This window comes from Ostrea edulis, chromosome 9, assembly GCF_947568905.1.
Source record: "Ostrea edulis chromosome 9, xbOstEdul1.1, whole genome shotgun sequence".
In the NCBI taxonomy this organism is placed as follows: domain Eukaryota; kingdom Metazoa; phylum Mollusca; class Bivalvia; order Ostreida; family Ostreidae; genus Ostrea; species Ostrea edulis.
The window spans coordinates 13,497,539-13,524,780 of NC_079172.1; the positions used below are offsets into that span (position 1 = coordinate 13,497,539).

At 33.1% G+C, this 27,242-nt stretch overlaps 1 protein-coding gene across 2 annotated transcripts; it reads left to right on the forward strand.

Annotated features, from left to right (window-relative positions):
* Window positions 1–684: 684 nt before the first annotated feature.
* Window positions 685–26,985, forward strand: LOC125658993 (lysosome-associated membrane glycoprotein 1-like). Of its 2 annotated transcripts, none has more exons than XM_048890471.2 (11): window positions 685–762; window positions 891–1,017; window positions 10,584–10,895; window positions 11,223–11,411; window positions 13,671–14,035; window positions 16,111–16,330; window positions 16,644–16,808; window positions 18,198–18,337; window positions 21,784–22,042; window positions 23,746–23,922; window positions 24,562–26,985. In XM_048890471.2, exons 2-11 carry the CDS (start codon window positions 981–983, stop codon window positions 24,705–24,707), a joined length of 2,010 nt encoding a protein of 669 aa, XP_048746428.2. In that variant the 5' UTR covers window positions 685–762; window positions 891–980; the 3' UTR covers window positions 24,708–26,985. The 2 variants fall into 2 exon arrangements, with proteins under 2 accessions (XP_048746428.2, XP_056004569.1); XM_056148594.1 differs by having other exon boundaries at window positions 708–776.
* Window positions 26,986–27,242: the final 257 nt, after the last annotated feature.

Genomic DNA, 27,242 nt, shown 5'->3' on the forward strand with positions numbered 1-27,242 from the left:
AGACCCACCCACCCCAGGGACATAAATTGTCAATAGATATGAAATTGTAGTAATATCTAAAAGATTGATAAAACCTTGATATTTCTGCATATATATCAGAAATTGTAGTGCCAGAAATCTTATTTCAAATGAAACAATTTAACGATATTTTATGTCATTTCAAATGAAAATCTATTTCATTGTTTTATCTGCATTAAATAATGCATCTTAAAAAATGGATATACCTCTTCAATGTCCATATAAGGGCCAGCACCCTCAGGGAACATTTCATCAGCAACGATAGCCGCAGGTTTCATCTTCGATTTTTCCGGAAAGTGAAAGTCGATTTAAGTCTAATGGAGATGGTAAAACTAGTTACGTCATTGGAAGTCGAAATAAATACAATTGGATACATTTCTCATATTTTAACTGAGCTTGGTCTTAATCAGGCCTAATAACTTACAATAAATATAAAACACTAGGGATTTTGTGACAATTTTGGATATTTAACGTTGGAGTTACAAAGCTATGGCAGATTTATGTAGATCATTCTTATTTTAAAAGCATTTTTCGCCAACCTAAAGAAAAACAACTTAAAATATTCTATTAAATTACCAATGTATTAATTGTCTCATGAAATAGGAAGACAAGATTTCAAGCTGAAAAATTACTTTGAAACGTCAAGGTTGGAATAGTTCACGAAGAATTGGTAACTGCTTTTACCCCTTTCTTCCTTCACGTGACTTTGCTCATATGATCACACAAAATCTGTGGACGGAGAAGGTGAATACTCGCTGGTAGCTTGGTCGTTTTGTTTTGCTATGTATTTTGGATGAAAATATTACAGTATATGGATTTTTTATTTAATATGACTACTTTTAATTATTATGTTTTTACATTATATGTTACAGTAAGCGTTTAACTATCTATCGGAAGTACTTATTGTCACGAGGCGAACCGTGTACCTGTCAGCGGTAGATTGGTCACAAGATAAAAACAAGATGAAGGCGAATTTCATAGGAGCTGTGATAGTTTGTGGTAAATATGACGTTATTTAAGAATTAAATGAATAACAATATCACTAGTACACAAATGTCGATATGAACAGTGCATTCTTTAAGTCTTGAAGTTGGGATATTTGTTTGTCTCGAATACATTAAGTTTGTGGGACTGTTAAACATAACCCACCTACTATCTTTGGCTGGTGGAATATTCTTTGTTGGTTAGGGCTCTAACTTTTATGTAATGGAAGTTAAGTGGTGGTGTTGGTTGCAATAGAATCGTTCTAGGATCACTGTTTTCACTTGACTATTAACTTGCTGAATTCTATGGCTGACAAAATGTTTCAGAATATAGTGTTGTCAAATTGGTTGAAAATCATTATCAATTAATTGACAGCATTGGTTGACTATTAGCCAATAATCAAATCTGACAGTTAGACAGTAACCATTTGTTTTGAGTACTAGATTGTATGTTTAATTATAAAATGATAATTATCATGATTTACTGTTCTGATAAAGATAGGCAGTATTCAGCTGCATTATCATCTATGTAACGGTTGATTACAAAAAGGAAAACATATTTTAACATCAATAAAATTTACTTAGTCTGGAAATTAGAAGAGATCATTGACAAAATGAGTTCAACACAAGACTTTGATCTGTCTTGTTACTTAAAGGAAACACCAACAACTTGCACAAGAAACAGTCTGCAAACCAGTGTTTCCAAATGATAAATTTTGTTTTGCTGCTAGGACGATTGCACTATTGTTGACTTTCTGAGATTACTGTGGCTTTCTCTTTCAGCCATTTTGATTTTCATACATACACATTGAAAAACGCAGTCAGATAAATCTGTGTAATTCAGAAAATATATTGACAACACCTGAGAGGTTATGTGATGGTAAAAAAGCTCCATTTTGGAAAAAATAGGTGAGAAAAATAAAGAGTGATATAATCATTAATATGCCAATTTCAGTTGATTATTAAATCTCCGCGTCAAGTATATTGTCGAAAATCGATGTTTTCAACTGATGATTGACTATAAATTGATCATTGTGACAACACTATCAATTGATTGAGACAACTGAGCACTGCAATCAGAATGTGGGAAGTTATGTACAGTACTTTTTTAAAGCATTAAGCACCCGTAGAAAAATTGCATTGGATTGCATCATGTCAACTATTGTGACACATTTTGTCAGCCCTCTTGGTCAGTCACTGGTGTAGAACAATCATGACAATTCTGGAATGATTCTATCTGAACTGAATCTTGCTGAGTTTGTGCACCAAAAAATTGCATTTCTTTTTAAGCAATTGGCAGGTTTTATGTAAATCAGTTTACTTAACTATTTGTATTATCAGTCATAAACATGATTAATAAGACATTCATTTAAAGATAACCGTTTATATATAAGAGATATATACCCAGTAGATTTTGGGCTGGTAGGGAGAGCCATTGATTTCAATTGTTGTAACTTTATGTTATTTATAAATCCATTTCCTGTCTCTTCTATAGACCTATCCAGTATTACGGCCGCCATATTTTTTGTAAGAGTTGCCTTTCCTAATCGGTTAAAAGGCACTTCCGGTTTTGTTTTCAAGCCATTTTATTATGCGATAATTTTTCATGTTTTCCACTAACGTTGCTTACGCGAAGCAAATAAAAGATTGACACTGATACTTGTTGTAATGATGTCATGGCAAGAACTTACTGACTTGCTTCTAGACACCTAAAAAGGTATTTTTCACTAGTTTTTACCCACACAATTTCTCGTATAAAATCCCCCTTTGAAGTGAATTGTATGTATTATTACTGTACGAAGTCATAGTTGTTGTCAAACGCATAAACCATGATCAGGATGGGAACAACTTCTGATTTTATAAAAACATAATACACAAATCATTAATTTATCGCTTGAATTTAAAAGAAGTGATTCTGTTACAAATTAACACTGATTAAAGCTTTTCTCGGTGTTTCTAGCTTTTAATTATATGAAAAATGCTAAAAGGAAACCTTGCAATTGAATCGTATAAGGGATTAATAGGAGTTCATTCAATAGCTGAGTAATTAAAAAAATTGCAGGGTTGGTTCTGTGCATTTTGTAACAAAAAATATGGTGAAACGGTCATGAGGTCTCCCTTTGATGTTTATATGTATGTAATTACAATAGTGCTATGAAACTGCTTCAACATTTATTCGTGAATAACAGTTATTTTATTCAATAAAATAGAATTATTTAGCAACTGGACAAGAATAATGAACTTATTTATAAAATTATTATTTGAATAAGCTAGATTATAGATACTAAATTGCACTCACTGTTTACAATCAAATAATAGGTATAAATTGATTCATCACATTACATGTAATGAATAAGTTTAAGGAGAGAGTATTCAATATAGGTCATGTCTTTTGCATTATCATATTTAGTTATATGTATATACAGAATAAAAAAAATTATTCAAACAATTGCATGTAATAAGTTATGCAGTCACACTTACATGAACATTTATTTAAATTTTACCTATTAAAGAAATTATACTGCTACATAAATTAAAATCTTAATATTGAGCATCTTTTTTGCCTCTCAATCTGCAATATTTGAACCCTGTCATTCTCAACATTATGCGCTTTATCCTACCTAACCAGGGCTCACACTGGACTAAAATTTTGTGTCGCAACCTGGCGCTCGTGCATCGACTCATACCGTTTACTGTTGATCTATATTTCATGCATATTATTCAAGAGGGCATATACAACATATCATATACATGTCTCTGATTATTCTTATAACATAGCTTTGTTCAGCTTTTATCATAAATCACTATTATTATGATATTGTGAAAATTGTTTTTCAGCAAATTGCTTTTCAGTCAGAATAGAATTGGCAATGTAGCACTATCATGGTTTTATTTTTAAATTTTGTTTTTGGCTAAGTTGACTAAATTCTATTTCATACCAGAAAAATTTAGGAGTATTTCATAGCCTGACGGACAACATTAAATAAAGACAAGAAATGAGTTTCTCTATGTTTATTAATCATGTTAGTAGTGTAAATGACATATAATACTCATCATTAACATTAAATTTGCACTCTATAAAAAGTCACTGTCAGATGACAAAGTTACTGAAGACTTATAAATTACTGTAAGACATAACACATCATCATAGTTTCACAACATCACATTTTTCAAAGAATTCACTGAAGAATTCTGTTTTCATCTTGAAATCCAGAATGACAAGGTGGTTATTCAGTGAATATCATCATGTAGTGAAGAAGGGAACTCCGGAAGTCAGAAATAAATTTTAAATGGCTTAAGATGATGAAAGGTGACAGCATAGCAATTTCAGAAGAACCTACAATTTTGCGTTTCCTCATGCATGGCCATTTTCCAAACAGATCAAACCACAGACCTAAATATTAATGATACAATTTCCCAACATTCCTTCATTTATAAACTATACTACTGTCAAATGGATTAGAAAATGTACAATGTAGCTGAACATTCAATAGTTTAACTTTCTAGTATTCTCTTTAGAGAAGTCGAGAGGCATAGCCTTCATCGACTTCTCTTTGCAAGCATTCATATTTTGATTCTGGAAAACGTGTAAATGCCGGCGTCGGTGACGGTTTATGCTTCGACCGACGTTTCGACTCAGATGTGCCTGGATTTACGCAATAGACAACTTGTTTTCAAACATTTAGCAATAATGCACAAAACTGTCACAAGGAAATCAACACTTACTTGCTTTTAATCCATTTTCAACATGTCCCCTGTTCCGGGTTTACGTTAACTGGTCTTGGGAGCTGTCACATTAGGGGACCAGTTAAGAGAAAAGCAGGCTGACGTAAACAGAGTTGTGACTTAAACCCGGGACAGGGGCATGTTGAAAATGGATTAAAAGCAAGTAAGTTTTGATTTCCTTGTGACGGTTTTGTGCTTTGCTGTTAAATGTTTGAAAACAACCTGTCTATTGCATGAATCCAGACATATCTCTTAGTCGAAACGTCGGTGGAAGCATAAACCGTCACCGACTCCGGCATTTACACGTTTTCCAGAATCAAAACATGAATGCTTGCGAAGAGAAGTCGATGAAGGCTATGCCTCTCAACTTCTCTAAATTTAGAGAATAACTTTCTAGATGAAATTGTTTTTGTACTGTGATGAACTGACAAATTAAATTTTGTATGTTTTTATTGACACCGAAAGATCTTCCATTAACTAGCTTGTGTGCACAGTCACACATTCTGCACAGGTAAAACAGCCCCGAGGCTGTTTGGAGTGTTTGGATGCCAACAGCTGAAATTCAAGATGGCGCTGCGATTTCTAAAATACGAAATGTCCGTGTCGCATTTCTGGAATTTCTGTCGCATTTTTTCCTGAAAAATCGCAAAATGCGACAAATGCGATGGGCAGCGCGAGCCCTGCCTAACCATCCCACACATAAATTACTATGTGATTTGTTACAACCTGTCTGCATGCTGCTTATATATCCTATCATATTCATTGCTTTACTACATGTAACAGTTGCCTTGAAGTAACAATTAGTTTAATTTAATTGCCATCCATAAACTCATAGTCTGCAGTTAAGCTTACTTGTTTTCTCATCATAGTAACAATCATACTAAAGATTCTTTTGATAATTATAAAGTTGTAAATGTATGTTTCAGTGGAGAAAAAAAATTGAGCTGATATAAGATTTTTCATCTATACTTTATGTGTCTGCACTCAATACCAGTATGCTTTATCATAAAGTGTCAGCTTCATCTAACATTATTCACAATTTGTTGCACAGTATAGTACTATATAGATATGAAATTGACCATTGTATATATATATATTTTTTAAAAATCTAATATAAAAAGAAATTCAGTACAATCTGGGTTGTTTGGGAAAATATCTTTGATTAATGTCTTTCCACTCTTTACATGATTACTGTCAACCTTGAGATCACATGATAATTATACTATGTGTGTGAATGTATATAATGAATGTTATTATCAGATACTAAAACCTGCAAATAAAAAACAAACAATATATATAATATAAAGCTGTAGTCTGTATTTATGTTTACACTCGAGTAGTGTATTTTCTTATAATATTTTGTACTTGCTAACAAATGGACAGTCGTGTTTAATATAATATGCTTTGTAAGTAGTGGGTGTAAATTGAGAATTTGAAGAGTAAGATGTGTTCTCTAACTGTTCTTTACAATCCGAATTCTCTACATTTGCCCTGCCATCAAGATTATTTACCTTTTCATCTGAGGATAATGCAATGGAACAACAGTGTTACTAGGTGAAAGCAGTCAATCATAAAAATCCAAATGATTCAATAAAAGTATGAAATCTGATTCAAGAATATGCTCAATTAAGTTACATTTCATATATAACACACTTACCAATAACAATCATTATTCCATTTTGCATTTTAGTCGCATTCAGTCAGTGCATATCTAAAGCAAATCCTTAAAAGAAAGGTAAATGATTCATCTCCCTACTCCCAGAAAAAAAAATGGAACTTCCATAGAAATTCTATCTTTCCAGTTTCCAAAATGAAACTCATATAGTAATGCATTGATCACAACATACATGAAATTCTGCCCCCTCTTGTACAAAGCAAAATGGCTTAAAATATTTTCACTAGCCTACATACGTAAAAACGTTGTTACAGGTGATATGATCCCTTGTGTTCACTTCTCCTACAGAAATAATTAAAGAAAGCCTGTCCTCTCTCAAGAAATTCCCCCATATAGTCCTAGATGTTAGCCATATTTTTTTATTGCACTAAAATTTTTCTTGAAATTCTGTCATTTGAAGCAGATACAAATGTAAATATCTATTGGCACAAAGACCCAACATATCAAGAATGTACATCAGCTTACTCAGTAATATTAATCACTGTAAAAAGTAATTAACAAGTATGATTATATATAAAATGCATTAACATACACTTACATATGTATATTCTAAATATATTTTTGCATATCGTTTCTAGTTAAAATGCATTTGTTGATGAATGAGTATGTTATCTTTTTCCCCCCAGTAATTTAATTGGGGATTTACTTTTAACAGAGCTCCACTTTTTGAATATTAGACAGAACTGATCTTTGAGAAAAAATTAACAAATTTCTTTAAAAAATGTCTCTATGGTGGTTGTATTTTTTTACAGTTGAATGGAAACTGAAATTAATCTTTAATTGCTCCATGCAGTGTTACATATATTACAAAATCATTCATGTGTTGGTATAGACATGTATGGCAAGGTTATGTGCACTTAATCTCATTCTGCTAATAACTGACCTCTCTGCTTTTTTAATGAGTTATATCAATAACTGCTGTCTTGATTTTAAACTTTTCAATCAACCTTATGAAATAAAGAAGAATTGTTTATATTAACAAATATTTTAAAAAAATTAATAGAGAAAAAAGGACATGGTGCAGTTAAAAAGTTTGCTTTAGATTTAACACTATTGATTTGGGAATTTTAGATACTGTTGATAACTTTCATTTTGTGAGACCTGATTTTGGCGCTGATGCAATGATGTATTCAATGAATTGTGCACAAGAAATTTCGCATAATAAAATGTGATTTACAGAACATTTACACTTACTGATATAAATTTTCTATCCTTCAAAAATTGTTTTTTATATGTATTTCATAAAATTCGGATTTCAACTGTCAACTGTCCTAATGCTAATTAATTGATAATGCTCTGTTTACTATTGAAAGTTTTTTTTTTGAAATGTGTTTATTGTGCTGTGAACATTGTACAGCAGCCTTTTATTGAGAATATATATGTACATGTTGCTCTGGGATACAGGCAGAATGTACTGTACATGAATTGCTTTAACTTGAATTCTGCAAAGCACACATATTTAATTTTGTTTATGAGATTGCTATTTTTATTTCCAAACATTGAATGTTCAATGCAAACAATTTGGAGAAAATTGTGAGAAAATGGATTTTTTCATAAGTACTTGTATTATGAAAATTTATATGGGAAGGAAAATTATTGTCGGTGTAAAATATGTATGGCATAAATATGATAGTGGAAGTACACATAACATACCAGGAAAAACTAAATGTAAATGAAAAGTTTAAGATCTTATATGAGATTTGGAATTTCAAAATTTTTTATTTTATCTAGTAAAAATTCAATAATTTAGTGTAAAAATCATTAAAAGAAAATCAAAATCTGCATAGGACTTGTAACCTAAATGGATTTTCAACCTTTCACATTTTAACACTTTGCCAGATACTGTATGTAATGATAGTCAAAAGGACAAGGAGTTTATATGCACTTGTGACATACTTATTATGACTATGTTGCTATAGTAAAATATAAAGAGGGGTAACATTTTTCCAGAACATACAATGTTTTCTTTTAATGTTAAATTCTTCAGTCTTGGTTGAGTGGCAATGGCACACTTTAGTTACAAACAATGAATGGTTTCTGTATACAACACATGCTTTGCAGAGATACTCGGATCTTTTCGTTCATTTATGATTTTATACATTTATTTATTAGACATCAATACATGGCAGAAAATTTTAGCTCACTGGGGTGTCAGTCAACAGTGAAAATATTTTTTAAGGTGGGTCGATCCTCATGTGACTTGTCAATATTAATGGTTAAAAGTGCAAAATCTGTATTAATTTCCATTTAATATAGTTAAATTTAACCAATAACCAAAGAAAATGTGTATGTTGCCACATTTTTAAAGATGTCAGACATAAAAAAAACAACCCGGAAGTATATGTTAACATCAGAAAATCACACATTTTCGTTATACAGAATAATTAAAATAGATAAAAACTTGTTGAAATTACAAGTTTTAAATGTCAACAGTTTAAAAAAAATGTTAATTCATAAATATGTATAAATTAATTATGGATATTAGGGAAGTCATATATAATAGACATACAGTAGAAGAAAGACCAGCATAGGAGTTATTGCCCTTGACAACATTTTTTTAATTACAAAGAATTGATTATCTATGGAAAATATAAACTTTTTCAAAATCAATAGTTTACCAGATTTTTTATTTTATGCAGTGAATAAAATTCCTCTGAAAGATATATTTCTATCATGTGCAAAGTTTAATTTGATAAAGATTTTTGCAAAAACCTATGACATCACACGAGGATCGATTAACCTTAAATGTGATTTTGATTCAAATTGTAAACATGGTCTTCAATCATCTATCAATTGACCAATATTGACAAGAAGAATACTAAAATAAACTTATACTTATATTAGCCCTAAAACTGATCTTGATACTGATAAAATTGGGTATGAAATTTGAAAATTGTATAAAGAATGGTTTTATGTTAAACATGAAATTTAGCTCCCCTTTCAATCGACTGTCTCTCAAAGTGGTTCTCCCTACTCCTTTCTCCATCTGACTATCTTTTATTGCTGATGAAAATGTTCAACCAGCAATCTACAGGTTGTCCATGTTTTCACGTCACCGTAATTGTTTACTTCATAAACTACGTCATGTATTGATAAATATTTTGAAATGGATTGTTTATTTATATCAAACTCGGAAATAAAATGAATAAATAGGAAATAAGTTTGATTTCTTTTTAATCCATTGAAGTTAAATTATATAATTCACATATTGAAATTGTATACCTTATATATAGCTTGATAAAAAAAAATTAATTATATATATATATATATATATATATATATATATATATATATGTATGTATCTATCTATCAGTCTTATATATATATATATATATATATATGTATCTATCAGTCTCGGAGCTTACCTGATCATCTCGGATTTGGATGTGTTATAAATTTTGCTTGAGACTGACACTGTTCAGATTACAAAGTAACTATGCCTATTGAACCAGTATATGTATATCATCGTAATATTTACCAAGAAAGCAATACTGATATCATTGGTATGTACATAAAGATACTTTCAGACCTGCCAGTTTTTTTCTACCAATAACATCTGTTTTGGTCAAAGAATTAAAGTACTGCAGATTAATTAAATGCAAATAATTATTGTTTTAGATAGATTCTTCACCATTAACTTGTGGATAAAAGTTGGTTAACTTTATAACTTAAAAAGTTCTTCCGAATCAATGAATTAAAAAAAACTGTGATGTTATAGTACTGTATAACTGTACCATAGATACATGGTACTTTCATTTACATGCCTATACATGTCGAAACATACACTTTGTGAAAATTGTTACACTTTGAGCACATATAGAATAAATGCATACTAATTAAAGGACGCATCTACCATCAGTAATTTTCTCTAGCTAGTTGGCCCTGTTAGTCACCCACAGCAATACACTTTCAGAACCCCTCTTTGTTTTTCAACCATGTGAAATTCCTAAAAATAAGTTCTGTTGAAAAGATAAATTTTACTGATCAGATGATTCTTATTTATCACTACTGTAATTAGTGTTTTTTAATGTACATTTTATAAAGATCATTGTAAAATGAGCAAGTCAGTATAAGATGATCTTCCTCTTCTATTTCTGTCTGTGAACATAATTTGCAAGTTTTTTCATTTCTTAGAATTTCATGATATTAACCATGTTTAACTGTATAACATTTTAACAAAGCACTAGCAGTGGTTCAGGGGAGTGAATATGTTTACTTGGATGGTAATAACCAGTCCTGCATCGTTGTGGAGATGGATGTTACTTTTACACTGTCCAATGGAACTAATTCTGTAATACTTGATGGAAATAATTTTACTGTGGGTGGTGGGGATTGTGCATCAGGAAGTGAAGAGATTGCATCCATGTCACTTCAAAATAGCAAGGAGGACATTCTGGCTCTCACATTCCTTAAAGCAGCCAATCGTGCAGTCAGTGTGAGTTTTGTGTTCGCTGTTTCCCCTAGTTACTACTTTCCAGGAGTTCCGACACCAAGTAAGTGCCAACATTGACTTGATTTTGATCAATTCAGTTACATGTATTGAAGACCAATTCTTCTTTGTAAATGCAATTTTTATTTTATATTTCAAATTCCATTTATGATTTATATATTGCCTTTGGTTACATTATTCATTTAGCAAAATTGTAATAAACAGCTGTATCATTGATAAAGTTGGGAATTCATTTTTTTCCCCTTCAAATTCAAGTTCTTTAGGTAAAGCATTATAATATTGCTTAGTTATTCATATTTAGAGATAAACTGAATGTAGAACTGATACTTCTTTATGAAAATGTCTTCATTGTGTGTTAAATTTATTGTAGATTCGGTTAATTTAAATGATCAAGGAGATCTAGTGATGGGAAATGATACACAACTTTACGAGTGTAACTCCCCCCAGAAAATTACACTGACAGGAGATCTGGAAGGTGTCAACTATTCACTGGTTTTGGATATGACCAATACACAGATACAGGCCTTCAATATCCAGGGTGGAAATGTTAGCAGTGACGGTTAGTGATGGCACAGAATCTGATCCAGATAGAAAAGGGTCCTATCAGCCGGCACAGTATCCAATCCAACTTGAACACATGATCCTATCAGCCAGCACAGCATCCAATCCAACTTGTAGACAAGGTCCTATCATCCGACACAGCATCCAATCCAACTTGAACACATGATCCTATCATCCGGCACAGTATCCAATCCAACTTGAACACATGATCCTATCATCCGGCACAGCATCCAACCCAACTTGAACACATGATCCTATCATCCGGCACAGTATCCAATCCAACTTGAACACATGATCCTATCAGCCGGCACAGCATCCAATCCAACTTGAACACATGATCCTATCATCCGGCACAGCATCCAACCCAACTTGAACACATGATCCTATCATCCGGCACAGCATCCAATCTAGCTGCAGAACTGTAGTTCTCTGGGAAAATGTTGGGACAATTCTGCAGCTACATCTGATCCAACTTGTACACATGGTCCTATCAACCAGCACAGCATTCTATTGAACTTGTACACACGGTGCTAGCAGCTAATTTCTTGCAGCAGCAGAGTCCGACATCCCACTGTAGTTATGTTCCTGTATATTCCCCACACAACTACCTAGTATCTAATCCTTTGTTGTCAATAGCAAACTGTCATTCTACCTTTGTATGAAGAAGGTATCAATGGGCATTTACTCATGTGTATATAACTGCCAAATGCTTACTCCTGTGCACAGCGATGTAATTTGATATCCTGGTATTATAGTAAAGTTTTGCGATATACTGTTAACAGTATTTGTAAGTTTTTATTATTATTGGTGTTTTTTCTGTTATTTTCAGTTTGGATTTTCTGTATCTGAATTGTAATAGTAACAGTATGTTGTATGGTTTTGAGTGGCATACCTATATGTAAACTGTGTTAGGTTACATACTTAGTAGTTAGGCAGTTGTGCACTCCATAGAGTATTATTTGGGTATCTTATAAAGCCAATTAAGGTAGGTCCCTAGTCCTGGACCTACTTGTGATTTCTCAAAAATTTTAAGTTTAAATATTTAGATTGTTCATTTGAGGGTATGATAAAAACAAAAAAATGGGGGGTTGTCAGTATAATGAGTAAATTATGGTATTTTTATTACTTATACTCCCATTTGTCAAACGGCAATATCAGAATTCATTGAAGAAGTCCTAGAATATGTCCATAAAATTTTGTTTGAGGTATGATTCTGCAATTTTTTTCCTCAAATATGAAATAAATATGTCTAACTAAATAATTAAAAGTGAAATTTTAACACAGTTTCGTGTTTTTTAATAATGGTGGTACAAAATTGAACTCAATAGAGGCCCTCGGCAGTCAAAAATACGGCACTGCAACACCACTAATATGAATATTTTAAAAATTTGACTTGTGATTTTTCATTCAAACTCGCATATTTTGTTCATATATGAATGCTTGTTAAAATACATTTTAAAAATCTGCCCTTTCTCAGCATAATATTTTCACAGCATCTCAATTTATATTTACATATTTTTGGCCAAAATAGCAATTTTGAAGATGATTTTAACATAATAGAAGATAACAAATATATAACAAGATAACAAATATATAACAAGTGCAGAATTGTTTTATTTAATTCCACAAGTGCATTATTGCATATCATGAATTTTTTTTAATTTACAGATAATTTTAACATGTAATACCCCTGTATATCAATTAAACAAATATGTACCTCTGGTTTTATTTATGTGTGAATTAGATGACAAAAAATGGAAAGAAGATTGGAGCCATAGTCTACTCAAATATAAGTGATTGAGTGTTATTGTATTCATTTTACTAAATTAAAAAACATCCAGGTAAATGTAAAAATACGTTTGATAATAATAGTACGTGAACCAATACTGGAGTTCGATCCGGACATGACGTCACGCTACTAGACCCCTACTTTAAAGAAAAAAATTGACTGTCATTTCTATATTTTTTTTTGTAAAGGTCTCAGCAATTAAAAAAATTATGTAATATCAGTTCAAACTGCAAAGTTAATGCATGTATAGTTAAAGAAAGTATTATCTTGCAGCACAGTTAGCTAGCATTGTATGTATGAAAATTAAACAGTTAGTATATGAAATACAAAAACAAAGTTCTATATTTTGTATCCCTTTCTTACTTTGTTGATTTGCGAACTTGCAGTTTTTTCTGAATACATAATTTTTATGTTTATATTTATAGTTGAGTACAGCAATTCTCAAAGAAAACCCTATGACTTTTTCAGTGTTTGTATGCAGTGCTGATCAGATGACAACAGCAGCCATTGCATCAACAGAATCCATTTCAACAAACCCAACCACAGGGGCAAGCACTCAACCGACGACTGAACCCCCAGCAACCAAGCCAACAACTGCCAATGGTACAGAACCCACAACTATACCTAGTACCAATGGTACAGAACCTGTGACTAAGCCTGCAACCACAGAACCACTGACCACCTCAGAGGCTCCAACAACCACTGTGGGCCCCCCACCTCCCAAACCATTAGACAAATCCACATACCGGGTCATGGAGGGCTCTGAAGCCTGTCTCATCATGGAGGGCAGCTTCCAGCTCAGTGTTACTTACATGAAAAAGGATAATAGCAGTGTAAGGGTTTATTCTTTTTACTGACCTTTGATAACGAAAATTACAGTAGGGTATCTTACATCAGGCATCTAAGCTCATGATGGATATCTAAACTGACAGGAGATATTTCAGAACAAGAAATAATGAATTCTTCCATCAGCTAATGCTTGTTACATTGTAAATGTGGTTATTTACACTGGGTGAGAGGAATGCGTTTTTCCACGTCCAAAATTACATGTGGGGGAAAAATATGCAGTAACTGAATATGATCTATATCATATCTAATATTTATAGCTATACACTTTGGGAAAATTGACACGTTTATTACGTGATGTGTAATTATTGTAAATTTCTCCTTCATGTAAATAACCACTTTTGCAGTATCTACAGCTTTTAGAGGCAGTGTAGATTTGATGGAATATATTCAGTGTAAATACGATAGAGCCTTAAAAAAAACCAAAAAACAATAGAGCCTTGTTAATCCGGACACTTTGGTTCCTAGCAAACTCTTCCAGATTAAAGAAGCGTCTGGATTTTGTAGATCACTTTTATTTCGTGAGTCCTTATTTTCGTGTTGATACTCTGATGTAGCAAAATTGTAATATACAGCTGTATCATTGATGGGAGTTCATTATGTTTTTTTTTCAAATTCAAGTTCTTCAGGTAAAGCATAGAAAAAAACCCCCAACAAAACTAGTCTATAAATATTTTATTCTTCTTTTTTTCATGAAGCAAAATCATGATGTCCTCTGCAATATGTATAAATTTCATATCTACTGTCAAAGTATGCAAGGGAAGTAATAAGGTTTGAATTACTTTCCTTTTCAAATATTAGGAATTTTCCAAAATCATTCCAATTTTCAATGAAAATAAGTATTTTGATGAAATCTTTATAAATGTTTTAGACAACAGTCTTCAGAATATATTTATGATATTGATTGAATAATAATAACATGCTTTAAGCAAAACTACATAATAAGAAATAGGGAAAATTTCAGAATTTAGGGTGAAAATTGGTACATGAAAACAGGACAATCCAGATACTAAATGAAACACTGCTCAAAAACCTGTCAATATATTTTTTTGCAAACACTGCAATTAAAAGCTATTCATATACCTAACTTCCTTTAGAAATATGAAGGGATGAAGCTAACCTTGATTTTGACATGGGTATCCTTGAAGTTATACATTAATATGTACACTTGTTTTGTATATTTATTTGTGACAAATGACTCCACTTAGTCAGTGACATCTTCAACCTTCTTTTAAACACATGGTAGTTTTTAGATGATTTGAGAATGATATCAATAGTATTGTTGAATTATTTTTGAAAGTTTGATCTTTTTGCACTTGAAGGTCATGTACATGTAATAAGGAAACAGCACTTTTTATGTATTGAGATGATGACTATATAATCATTTATTTCCTCAGATACATGGTCATGTGGACTGATTGACTCTCTCTCTCTCTCTCTCTCTCTCTCTCTCTCTCTCTCTCATACCACAGGAAATCATGTCAATGCACAAACAGTCCTTAATTCATGTGGATTTTTTTTAAACAAGTACCCTGGGGTGAGGGTGGGGATAAAATCAGTGATCACATGTTAGATTTAAGGTGTGAATACCGGTACAGGGGAGAAAACACCATCTTCTCCAGGACAGGAAGGCCATAATGATATTGAAGCATCCCCATGTTTTGTGGGTTTAAAGTTCAGAGTCACAGAGTCACAACCCCATTGGGCCAGGTTGGGGTCATAATATAGGGTTAAAATTTGTCATGTAATTAAAGAGGGTAAATATCCTTTGATATCTTCTTCTGAAGAACAACAGGGTCAAGGGTGACTCGGGTGAGTGTTATGGCCCATGAATCTCTTAATTTGAAGGAAGGTGGGGTGTGTTCTTTCTATTTTATTATTTAACAACTTCAACTTCATTAGATTAGAAAAAAATGTTAATTTTGACCAATCTCAGTGGGTCATGACCACTGGTCCCCTCTGCCTCTGAACTATAACAAGTACATAGATGTTTCTCACAAAAGACACTTTCAAACTATGGGTTAGAAATACTTTCAAATGCATAATATATCTTAATTTGTAGGGTTCTGGGATTGTGAATGTTCCAGAGAGTAAGAATGTCAATGTCACTGGAAAGTGTGCAAGCGTGAATGACACTACATCCCAACTCACCATCACACCAAAAAAGGGGGACATAAAGTCAATGACCTTTAACTTTGAGATTGTGAAGGATAAGTCTCAGCTGGTGTCTTGGTCAGCAGAAGTCAGTTTGAACTCCACGTCATTCCCAGATGCCAAGGGAGGTAAATGAATCAGCTCCATACATATTTGAAGCTTAATTCTGCCAAATTCTGAGTTTAAAAATAAAATGACTTTGACATTTCTTGAATTGATGTTTTAAAGATGTTAATTTACATAATTTCTAAATATCTGTGTCAAATTTGGCCACTTAATTTGTGCATTCAGATTGCTATGACTACTGAATGAAATTTATTGTTTCTGTCTATCCAAAGGAATTTTATACCACATTTTATATCAAACTGACAATTTTCAAAAGATGATATATAAATTATGATGGACTGTTACTTGATATGACTCTGGTCTTTTTTTTTTCAGATGAGCTAAACCACACCGTGAAAGGACCAATCAACTTGTCCGATGCCAAAGTATACTACAAGTGTGATGCAGGAGAGACCTTTAAGGATGAGACGCTGGGCTTCATCGTGAAACAGTTCCGTGTTCAGGCTTTTAATGTGGAAAGTGGAAAGTTCTCAGACAATGGTAAGTATTATGTTACAAGTATGCAAGTATAGAACAATCAAACCTGACTAATCTGGATGCTGTGCAATCTGAAGTACTGTGTAAATCATATATTTCTGTATCAAAGGACTGTACATGGTAAATGAACAGCCTTTCTGGTCCCCATGAAACTCAGAATTTTAAAGTTTTAAAGAAAACCTGATTCCCCTTATTTCACATCAGAGATATTATCCAGTTGGATGATAATTAAGCAGGGTAATTAACCATGTTTTGCTCATTTTTTCTTATTTTCTCTGATTATTTAACAATTAAACTATTGACTGGTCAATAGTATTCACTCATTGCATGGCTTATTGAAAAACAGTCAAGTTGTTGTACTGTGGTAGTGGAGAAGACATGGGACACTGCTATCCAATGCTGAAGATGCATTTTCTATCAGTCATCCAATGCATTGAGCATCATTCAGTTGCTGCATTTCTCAAAAAGCAGTTACATTTAAAAATAGTGCAATCAAATATCAAAAACCCATGCATTTGATAGACAACTAGTGACTGAACCACTTGCATTAGGAACTTCCAACAATCAAAGCAGTACATAGAGTGATTTTATAATTCTGTGAAAACGTTTTATTGTCCTCAAAATATAGCATATCTATCCAGAAACGATAGTCTTAGATGTAACAAAGAATTATCAGATGATAGGATGGAGTAATTAGAGGATAACAAGGAATTATCAGATGATAGGAAGGAGTATTTAGAGGATAACAAGGAATAATCAGATGATAGGATGGAGTAATTAGAGGATAACAAGGAATAATCAGATGATAGGACAGAGTAATTAGAGGATAACAAGGAAGTATCAGATGATAGGACAAAGTAATTAGAGGATAACAAGGAATAATCAGATGATAGGAAGGAGTAATTAGAGGATAACAAGGAATTATCAGATGATAGGACAGTAATTAGAGGATAACAAGGAATAATCAGATGATAGGACGGAGTAATTAGAGGATTACAAGGAATAATCAGATGATAGGAGAGTAATTACAGGATAACAAGGAATAATCAGATGATAGGAAGGAGTGATTAGAGAATTCATTACAAAAATGTTTTAAAAAATTATTTTAAAAGATTCAGCGAAAATCTACTACTATGCCTTTCTGTTTTTGAGTCTGTAATTAAGATGTCTATTTGCTATTCCAAAGTTTTATTCTGGTATTAAACATTTCCAAATTATACAAGTTACACTTTATATCTTAAAATTTGAAAGGTTAATTTTTAGTATGTTGAAAATTCTTTTCCAATTTCTGTGGCACTGTATGCAAATCCCCCAGTTACTGTGTAGTCACAGGCCAATGTGTTACAGTGTAGTAAAATGCACAAAACTAATTTTCTTAATCTTGCCTTTCAGGAGAGGACTGTAAACAGGATGTGGGGCCTGTTCCTAAGACCATTCCCAGTAACACATTTGATTTTAGGGAGGGAAACAACACTTGTATTGTGTTTAAAGGCAGAATCCAGTTTAGCATTCCATACATGTCCAAAAAAGGCGTAAGTTAACAAAATTCATATTTCATTTTTTATGGCATTGATATTTTTAAGTTAGAAGTAAAATAATGATTATTAAAATGGTTCACAGAAAATTGATAATGAGGTCATGCCCATTTTCCAAGGCTTGTACTGCTTACTATCATTCCTATTGGTTTTCTATTGACAATTAATGACTTTATAAAGGAAACCTACTAAGTCATCTAATACATGTACATGCAATTAAAAAAAAACCAAGATCCCCATAACTTTCAGCTTAAGGACAAACGTGACCTTTCTCAATAATGAATAATTTTTTGTGTTATTTCATGAACAGTTCACTTGCATTCTATTAAAAATTTTAAGGGGTATATTACCATGTCTGTTTTAGTGTTAGCATGTTTAGATAGTTCCTGGTTGTGGCAAGTAAAAATGTAAAGTTAGTTGTGAAATGGACATTACTGTAGCAAAGAAGGAGAGAGAAATCTTTGGAACAATCAGGTATAGAACCCAGGGGCAGGACCCTTGCATTACTAGTTTTAACTTAAAAGTGAAAGTTTGCTGGTACTATATAAACAGAAAAGGATGTTCCAAAAATGTGAATTTCTCTACCCCAGGGCTCTGAGTCTGAGTCATAAACAAAAAGTAGAGAGGGGCTTTAACAGCTGCATGTCAATAATACGGAATATCGGAATCATTATTTCGTCTATGATTCTGTCCCGGTTTTAATATTTAGTATGAGGGTCCTCCATGGCCGAGTGGTTAGAGCATCGCGCTCAAAATCACACGGCCTCTTACCTCTGTCGGCGCGGGTTCGACTCCCACTCGTGCCGGTAAGTGAGAAAGTTTCCCAGTTTACTTTCGGAAGGTCAGTGGTCTCTTCCCAGGTACATTGTATCTGGGTTCTCTCTCCACCAATAAAAACTGGGCGCCACCATATAACTGAAAAATTGTTGAATGTGGCGGAAAACATCAAAACAAACAAAGTATTTAGTATGTCAAACGAGATCACGTTTTCTGCGTGAACTTGGGCAACTTTTTTAGTAAACAAGCACATGTAACTTACTTACTATCAGATATAGTGAGTTTAGGGACAGTTTAGCGTTGTATTTGAAAGTTGAGGGGTGGGAAACTAAAGAAGAAGAAAAAGCAGCACCCGTTATATTAATATGAAAAATCCTAGCAAGAAAAGCTGTTCTGCTCATACTCCTAAATCGTAAAGGGGGTAGGGGGAGGGATATCCTTTAGTACATGTATGAGTTCCATCAATTTAACCTTGCATTTACACTACCATTCACCGCTACTATTAACTATATCATGTGACCAGCTAATAAATTGATATTTGCATGTACTAATAACAAATGTATGTGATAATTTAACGTGATGTCAGGAAGGGGGGGGGGGGGGGGTGGTCTGGAGATCTTTTGTTTTGTCTCCGCTGCTAAACTTCAGTAATTTAATCCAATATCTCATGTTTTAGTACCAGGGCATTCATTTGCAACATTCTGAAAAATGATCTTCAAACCAGGCAGATATTTTTGCATAAGAAATGAGTTGTCTTTAGCCATCACCAATTTTTATACATGTACAAGAGTTGCCCAAGTGACGCATAATTTTCACAACTTCTTTTGCTGAAGCGTTCCAAAATTTTCTAGTTCCGATATCCCGTATTGGTTTGAACGTATTTTATTGTAATATAATTACAAATGGATCAAGTACAAGTTCTAAATACTTAGACCGCCCTTTCCCTGTTTCTGTGTCAATAATTAACACCTCTGTTCATGGGCATTTTTTTACGAGGCTTCTTACAAAATCATTAATTGTTGCCAGTTTTGTGAGGGATTATTTCTCATGTTTGTAAATGTTGAATTAAAAGAAAAGGTTTCCATGGGTGGTTGGTATTTGAAAATATTTGTATAAGGAATATGTAAGACTTTTCCCGGTTTTCAAAATTAGCTGGTTTTGATGGAGAACCCTTTTTCAGGGGAGGTGGTATCATGGATTTTCACCATATTAGTTTTCAAACAAGATGGCAGTGAGTGAGAAATCATTATTTACTTTGGTGTCTTTTGGTAATTATGTAAGATAATATTTGAACACATCAAACTGATGTGTCAGCTGAATAATATATTTTTTACTGCATGTTTTGTATAAATTTATATATATTTTTTTGATACTATTATAGCAACCTCCATAATTATATTTAGCTCACCTGAGCCAAAGGCTCAAGTGAGCTTTTCTGATCACATTTTGTCCGGCGTCCGTCTGTCTGTCTGTCTGTAAACTTTTCACATTTTCATCTTCTTCTCATGAACCACCAGGCCAATTTCAACCAAACATAGCCAAAAGCATCCTTGGGTGATGGGCTTTCAAGTTTGTTCAAATGAAGGGCCATGTCCCTTTCAAAGGGGAGATAATCACAAAAATGCAAAAATAGGGTGGGGTCATTTAAAAATCTTCTTCTCAAGAACCACTAGGCCAGAAGAGCTGAAATTTACCTGAAAGCTTCCTGACATATTGCAGATTCAAGTTTGTTCAAATCATGGCCCCCGGTGGTAGGATTGGGCCACAAGGGGGGATCAAAGTTTTACATACAAATATATAGGGAAAATTTTTAAAAATCTTCTTCTCAAGAACCACTATGCTAGAAAAGCTGAGATTTACATGAAAGCTTCCTGACATAATGCAGATTCAAGTTTCTTCGAATCATGGGCTCCGGGGGTTGGATGGGGCCACAATAGGGGATCAAAGTTTTACATACAAATATATAGGAACACTCTTCTTCTCAAGAACCACTGAGCCAGAAAAGCTGATTTTTACATGAAAACTTTCTGACATAGTGCAGATCCAAGTTTGTTCAAATCATGGCCCCGGGGGTAGGATGGGGCCACAAGGGGGATCAAAGTTTTACATACAAATATATAGTTAAAATCTTTTTCTCAATAACCACTGAGTCAGAAAAGCTGATATTTACAAGAAAACTTTCTGACATAGTGCAGATTCAAGTTTGTTCAAATCATGGCCCCCGGGGGGTAGGATGGGGCCACAAGTGGGGGGGGGGGGGGTCAAAGTTTTGCATACATATATAGGAAGCTTTAAAAATCTTCTCAAGAACCATAGGGCCAAAGAAGTTCACATTTACATGAAAGCTTTCTGACATAGTGTAGATTCAAGTTTGCAAAGGGTAGTTTGGGCCATAATAGGGACTAAGGTTTTACATGCAAATATATATGGAAAGTCTTCAGATATGGGTCAAGGTGACTCAGGTGAGCAATGTGGCCCATGGGCCTCTTGTTTTGGTATAATTTCAGCTATTTTTGAAATGTATGAGTGGAGTATGAATGGTTGGTATGAGTGATTATAAATCCATTGTACATCTTGCCTTTAAAAGTATATATTATGATGCACTTAATTTCTATTTGTACAAAAGGACACAATTTTTTTTTAACCCTATGTGTGATTAATTTCAGAATGCATCAGAACTGATATCCGTGCCATCAGAGTTCAATGTAACTGGAGGAAGCTGCAACACAACACTGAATGGATATCTCTCTCAAAATATAGTCATTACATTTTATGACAGCTGGAATCTTATGATTTTCTTCTCGTCTGATGGCAAAGAAACCGAGCTCTTAACTGCAGCAACAAAACCCACCAAGTACTTTATTTCACAAATCCAACTGGATTATGACTACAACAGCAATCTCTTCATTGATATTGAAGATAGCAGTGAGTAAATATTTCTCATGTTCATATACATCAATAATTACCTTATTAGTCCTGTACTCGTGAAACTGGAGGGAACTATAGGCTTCGTCATCTGTGAGTCTGTCCGTAAACTTTTAACGTTTCTTGCTTCTCCATAACCACAAGGGGATTTACAATTGTTCAAATGAAGGGCCACACTCTTTTCAAAGGAGAGATAATAATTGATGTATAGTAAAAATAGGGTGGCATATTTTGAAGACTTCTCAGCAAGAACTACTGAACAAAAAAAATAAAAAAGACAAAATTATGTAAATGTTTAATGAGTGGAGGTTCAAAACTGTACAATTTGTGGGCTCCCGTGGATAAGATGGAGCCACAATAAGGGATAAATGTTTTACGTAGGAAATCTCTTTAAAAATCTTCTTTAATAAGAACAATAGTCATATGTTTTATGGTATAACCGTTGAGACAAGTGAAGAAGACACTTAACATTTTGCAACATTGATATGCAAGCATGTTGAGGTTGTGCAGATTTTGATTTATTCTAATCATGGCCCTGGAGGATAGGATGGGGTCATAATATGGGATCAAATTGACGAGGGTTGGGCTTCAATAGTGATTCAAAGTTTTGCATGAGAATATACATTTGTATATGGAATTGGCAAAATATGAAAAAAAAAAGAGTAGCAGGGCAACACTAAATCATTTGAATATGCAAACATTCCTAAATTGTGTGCAACAGTTTTTTCATTGACACTGAGGTTGAATTGGGGCTAAAATCAGAGATAAATTTTTTTACAATATACATGAATATAGGGGGAGGATCTTTCAAATATTCTTCTCCTCCAGAACAACAAGGCCATGTCAGTCATATTAATATTGAAGCATTCCATTTGCGGATTCAGGGTTGGTAAAATCATAATCCCATGGGGCTAGGTTGGGGTCATGATATGGGGCCAAACTTTGTCAAAGAAAGTAAACTTTTTTGATGAAGAACAGAAGGGTTAAGGTAATTAAGGTGAGCATTGTATTCCATGGGCCTCTTGTTTATATATTGTGTGAGATGTATATGATTTAAGGCATACCATAGTTTATAGAGTTTGCTCGATTCACCATATCTATTTACAAGAGAATGAAATTATTGAATTTTTTAGACCAGACTTGATCCCAGCAATATGTGTAGACTTATCAAATTCTATTTTCTTATAAAAAAAAATTTTTTTTGATGGTTTAATTTTTTTTTAAAAAAATTATTTATTTTCATATTATTATGCATTGATTGTTGACATAAGATTATTCACAGAGAATATTTTGCAAACAACTTGACATGGGACTAATAGGAACACCTATTTTAAGGCAATATTTACAAAATGCATAACTTTTAATCAATCATGGCTGCAACTAGAGGTGACTCGCACTTTGATCTCTCAAAATTTTCATCTCTCTAGGTGAAGGCTCAACCCAAATTTTTTCTCTATTCAGATTTACACGTGATATTCAGATTTACACGTGATCTTTTGAAGTTTTCAAATTTCAATCTTGAAAACACACTTTTCGAAAGAAGATAGGGTCTTTTGAAATTATCTCCAGAACAAGCACAACAGAGTATGTTTTGCAAACTGGCCAAGATTAATTTCAGTGACTCTCAGTCCATGTGTTAATTTCTGCTAAAGTGTTTCACAGTATTTTTTATTGAATGCATGGTATCTGTTATTGTTTTCTAGTGGTTGGTGAAAAGAAATCAGTTGTTGCTACCAACCTTACCATGTTGACAACAAACAAAGACAAGAGCTATATGTGCAACAAAGCTACCACATTTGACTTACACGATGGTTTGTCAATGGCAGTCACAGACTTCCAGTATCAGGCTTTCAAAGATGGAAACACAGCAAAATTTGGTGGTATGTGTTTTTGTTTGTCTATTGTTAGGTGTCACTGTATTAGGAATGTTAATATATTGTTAGTTGTGTCACTGTATTAGGAATGTTAATATATTGGTAGGTGTGTCATGTATTAGGAATGTTAATATATTGTTAGTTGTGTCACTGTATTAGGAATGTTAATATATTGTTAGGTGTGTTACTGTATTAGGAATGTTAATATATTGTTAGTTGTGTCACTGTATTAGGAATGTTAATATATTGTTAGGTGTGTTACTGTATTAGGAATGTTAATATATTGTTAGTTGTGTCACTGTATTAGGAATGTTAATATATTGTTAGGTGTGTTACTGTATTAGGAATGTTAATATATTGTTAGGGGTGTCACTGTATTAGGAATGTTAATATATTGTTAGTTGTGTCACTGTATTAGGGATGTTAATATATTGGTAGGTGTATTGTGTCTTTAGAGATGTTAGTGTATTAGGTGTACAAATAAGGAATAACATTCTGCAAGTCTATTAAAACTTGCAAACTTGAATCAGTTGTCCTTTTAACACTATAGAATTAGAGCTGTCTCTGTTGCTGTGTTCAACCTTCTATCTGATCACTTTTACAACATTTGTTTGTGTATTAATGTCATGAATCCTTATTCAACAGATGCCAATGAGTGTGCCGGGGACGAGGACACAAACAGCATTGTACCTATTGCAGTCGGAGCTGCTCTAGCAGGACTTGTGATCATCGTACTGATTGCGTATCTGATTGGACGAAAGAGAAGCCGTAGCGGATACGAACAGGTGTAGAAGCAAATAAGTGCAGAAAGTTGATACAGTCTCAATATGAAGAAATGTCATTTTATGGAACACTAAGATAGTTTCCCTAGAATTAGTATGCTAAAAAAAAAAAACGGAATAAACTTTTTGTGGGGAAATACAAGCAAATGTCTGATTGGTTACATGTAGTAAATTAATACTCAAATACAGTCCCTTTATATGCGAAACTGAACACCAGATACATTCCATGTGTAGATTGAAACAAGATTGTGAGTCTGATATTATTAAGGGGGTACAACAGGGGTCTTATTTTCATGGGAAGATTATTTTTAAGGGGAGGAGATGTAAATGCTTCTCAATCATGATCTAATGTAGTGAATGCTATATGTAAATGTTGTACGCAAATGAGATATTTTGTTCTGTGTTTATCCCAGTAAGCATCTTGGGTAATGAAGAAAGAGAGGATGTGTGAAGGTTATTATTGAGTCAACATTTTATGAAAAATTGTATGTTGTACAAATATAAATGTATATATAGAAAAATGGCAGTCGCCTTTCAGTTAAGTCGGGATTTGTCTAGATACAGCTATAGCCCGTGTAAACACCGCTGGATAAATATACATATACATAATGTTCACAGATTGAAAAGATACGTAGAGGGTGTGGTTAGTGGGATCGATACAGAACATTGCAGAATATTTTGTCTGTGTTTACTTTGTTAAATATTAAACTCACATTAAACTTTACCTGTGATTTCATATGCAAGTCACTTATTTCATGGGATTTGATGGAAATGTGTAATTTTCGGTTTCAGTTTTGTGAGCTCTCTAAGATCAAGATAAGGTGCATGTGTATAAGAATTTTGTGTACATTTTTTGATATAAGGAGTGATTTTAATTGGTGCACAGTCTGATGATGATAGTATATTTTGATTTTTTTCCTCTCTCTTTCTCAAAATGATACATGTACAGTGCTTTTATCTTTGAATTCTTTTGTTTGTTACAGATTAATGCAATATTGACATTACTTGTAGAATGTTTTATCATAACAGCCGTACATGTAGTATAACCTTTGATGGTAAAACATTTGTGTGCTTAAAGTGCTTTTTTTTGAAAAATATTTTTTTCCTTGTCAATTATACTTAAAACAACCCTATGGTTACATTGTTGCATGTTTGTGTGAATGACTATTTTTTTTCATGTTATTTTTCATGATGTTTTTTTTTTAAGAAGATTTGATTTTTCATCAGTGAGAATGTTGCCATTTTGTACAATATATAATATAATTTTCCTCGTAAATTTTGCTGTAATTGGGTGAAACCAACACTACTTCATAACCATTCTAGCTGGCACTCGGGACAAGTTTGATAAATAGATGATCTATAATTTGTCAAGTTTAAAGAACATTCGGACATTTATAAGTTTCATAAACACAACTTGTGCAACAAAATTTTGAAGAAAAGAATTCCAATGTCTAATTAACAAACAACACTGATACGACAGGATATAAGATGAAAATGTTACGCATAATGATAGATATTGTGATCCATTTTGTTATTCCTCTAGCACGTATATGTCATTCATTTTCAGCCCAATGTTTTCTATTACTAAAAAACTTCAGGAGTCCAGTTAAGCTATTTTCAAACTTTTTCAGTAGTGTGTCATATAATGAAATCTACAACTCTTATTTTCAGAGATTATAAACACACACACCACACAAACAGGTGCTTCTCCTGATTATTAACTCCAATGCTGAAGGTTGCTACATAGTAGATGAAGTGTAATTTCAATTGGTAAATTGTATTGACTGGATTGCACTGTGGGAAAAAAAAACAAACATTTATATGGAGGTAATTGGTGCAGGGTTCAATTTCCCATTAACAAATTTCCATGTACATGTATATATTTTTTTTAAAAAACCGATGTTGTAGATTTTTGATACACATTAGAACTGAAATGGATTTTGCAACTGAAACAATGTTTAACTAGAACTTCATTCATAGAAGACTGAAATAAGAAAGCTAGTGTACATCTTGTAAAATATCGCATGTTGTGTTGTTGGAAGATTTCGATGAACAAATTGGTACTTTCAACAATTTAAGTTGTACTTTGATTCTGATGAAAGTCGTTGTTCTACTTTAATTTTGAAAAGTGATTTGGATTTTGGCAATAAAAGAGTATAGAACTGGACAGCCATGAATTGGCATTGTTTATGATCGATAATCTATTACATCTTATACTTTCTGTGATCATTGTTTTTGTAGAGCTGACTAGAATATCACCTTTGAATTAAATTATTTTTGATTTACAGAATGTCTTGTGTTATGTAAGATAATGTAAGGTAGCTTGTATGGCTACTGGTACCCAGTGTAGGAACCAATCAGACATGCAGTGTAGGGATAGATAGGCTAAAAGAGGAGGGGAGTGATGGGAAAGGAGGAGGGAGAGAAAATGGAGAGAGGTAGGAGGGAAGAGATGGGTACATGTAGGAGGGAGGGTACAGGAAGGAAAAGGGAGGTATATGTAGGAGGGAGGAATGCGAAAAGGAGGTAAAAGGAAGGGAAGAA

Excerpts from the sequence above, each read along its gene's own strand:
- LOC125658993 (XM_048890471.2), top strand. The coding sequence starts at position 981 with ATGAAGGCGAATTTCATAGGAGCTGTGATAGTTTGTG. Across the intron at positions 14,036-16,110 it reads TGAAAAAGGATAATAGCAGT|GGTTCTGGGATTGTGAATGT; the intron begins GTAAGGGTTTAT and ends CTTAATTTGTAG. Across the intron at positions 16,809-18,197 it reads TGGAAAGTTCTCAGACAATG|GAGAGGACTGTAAACAGGAT; the intron begins GTAAGTATTATG and ends CTTGCCTTTCAG.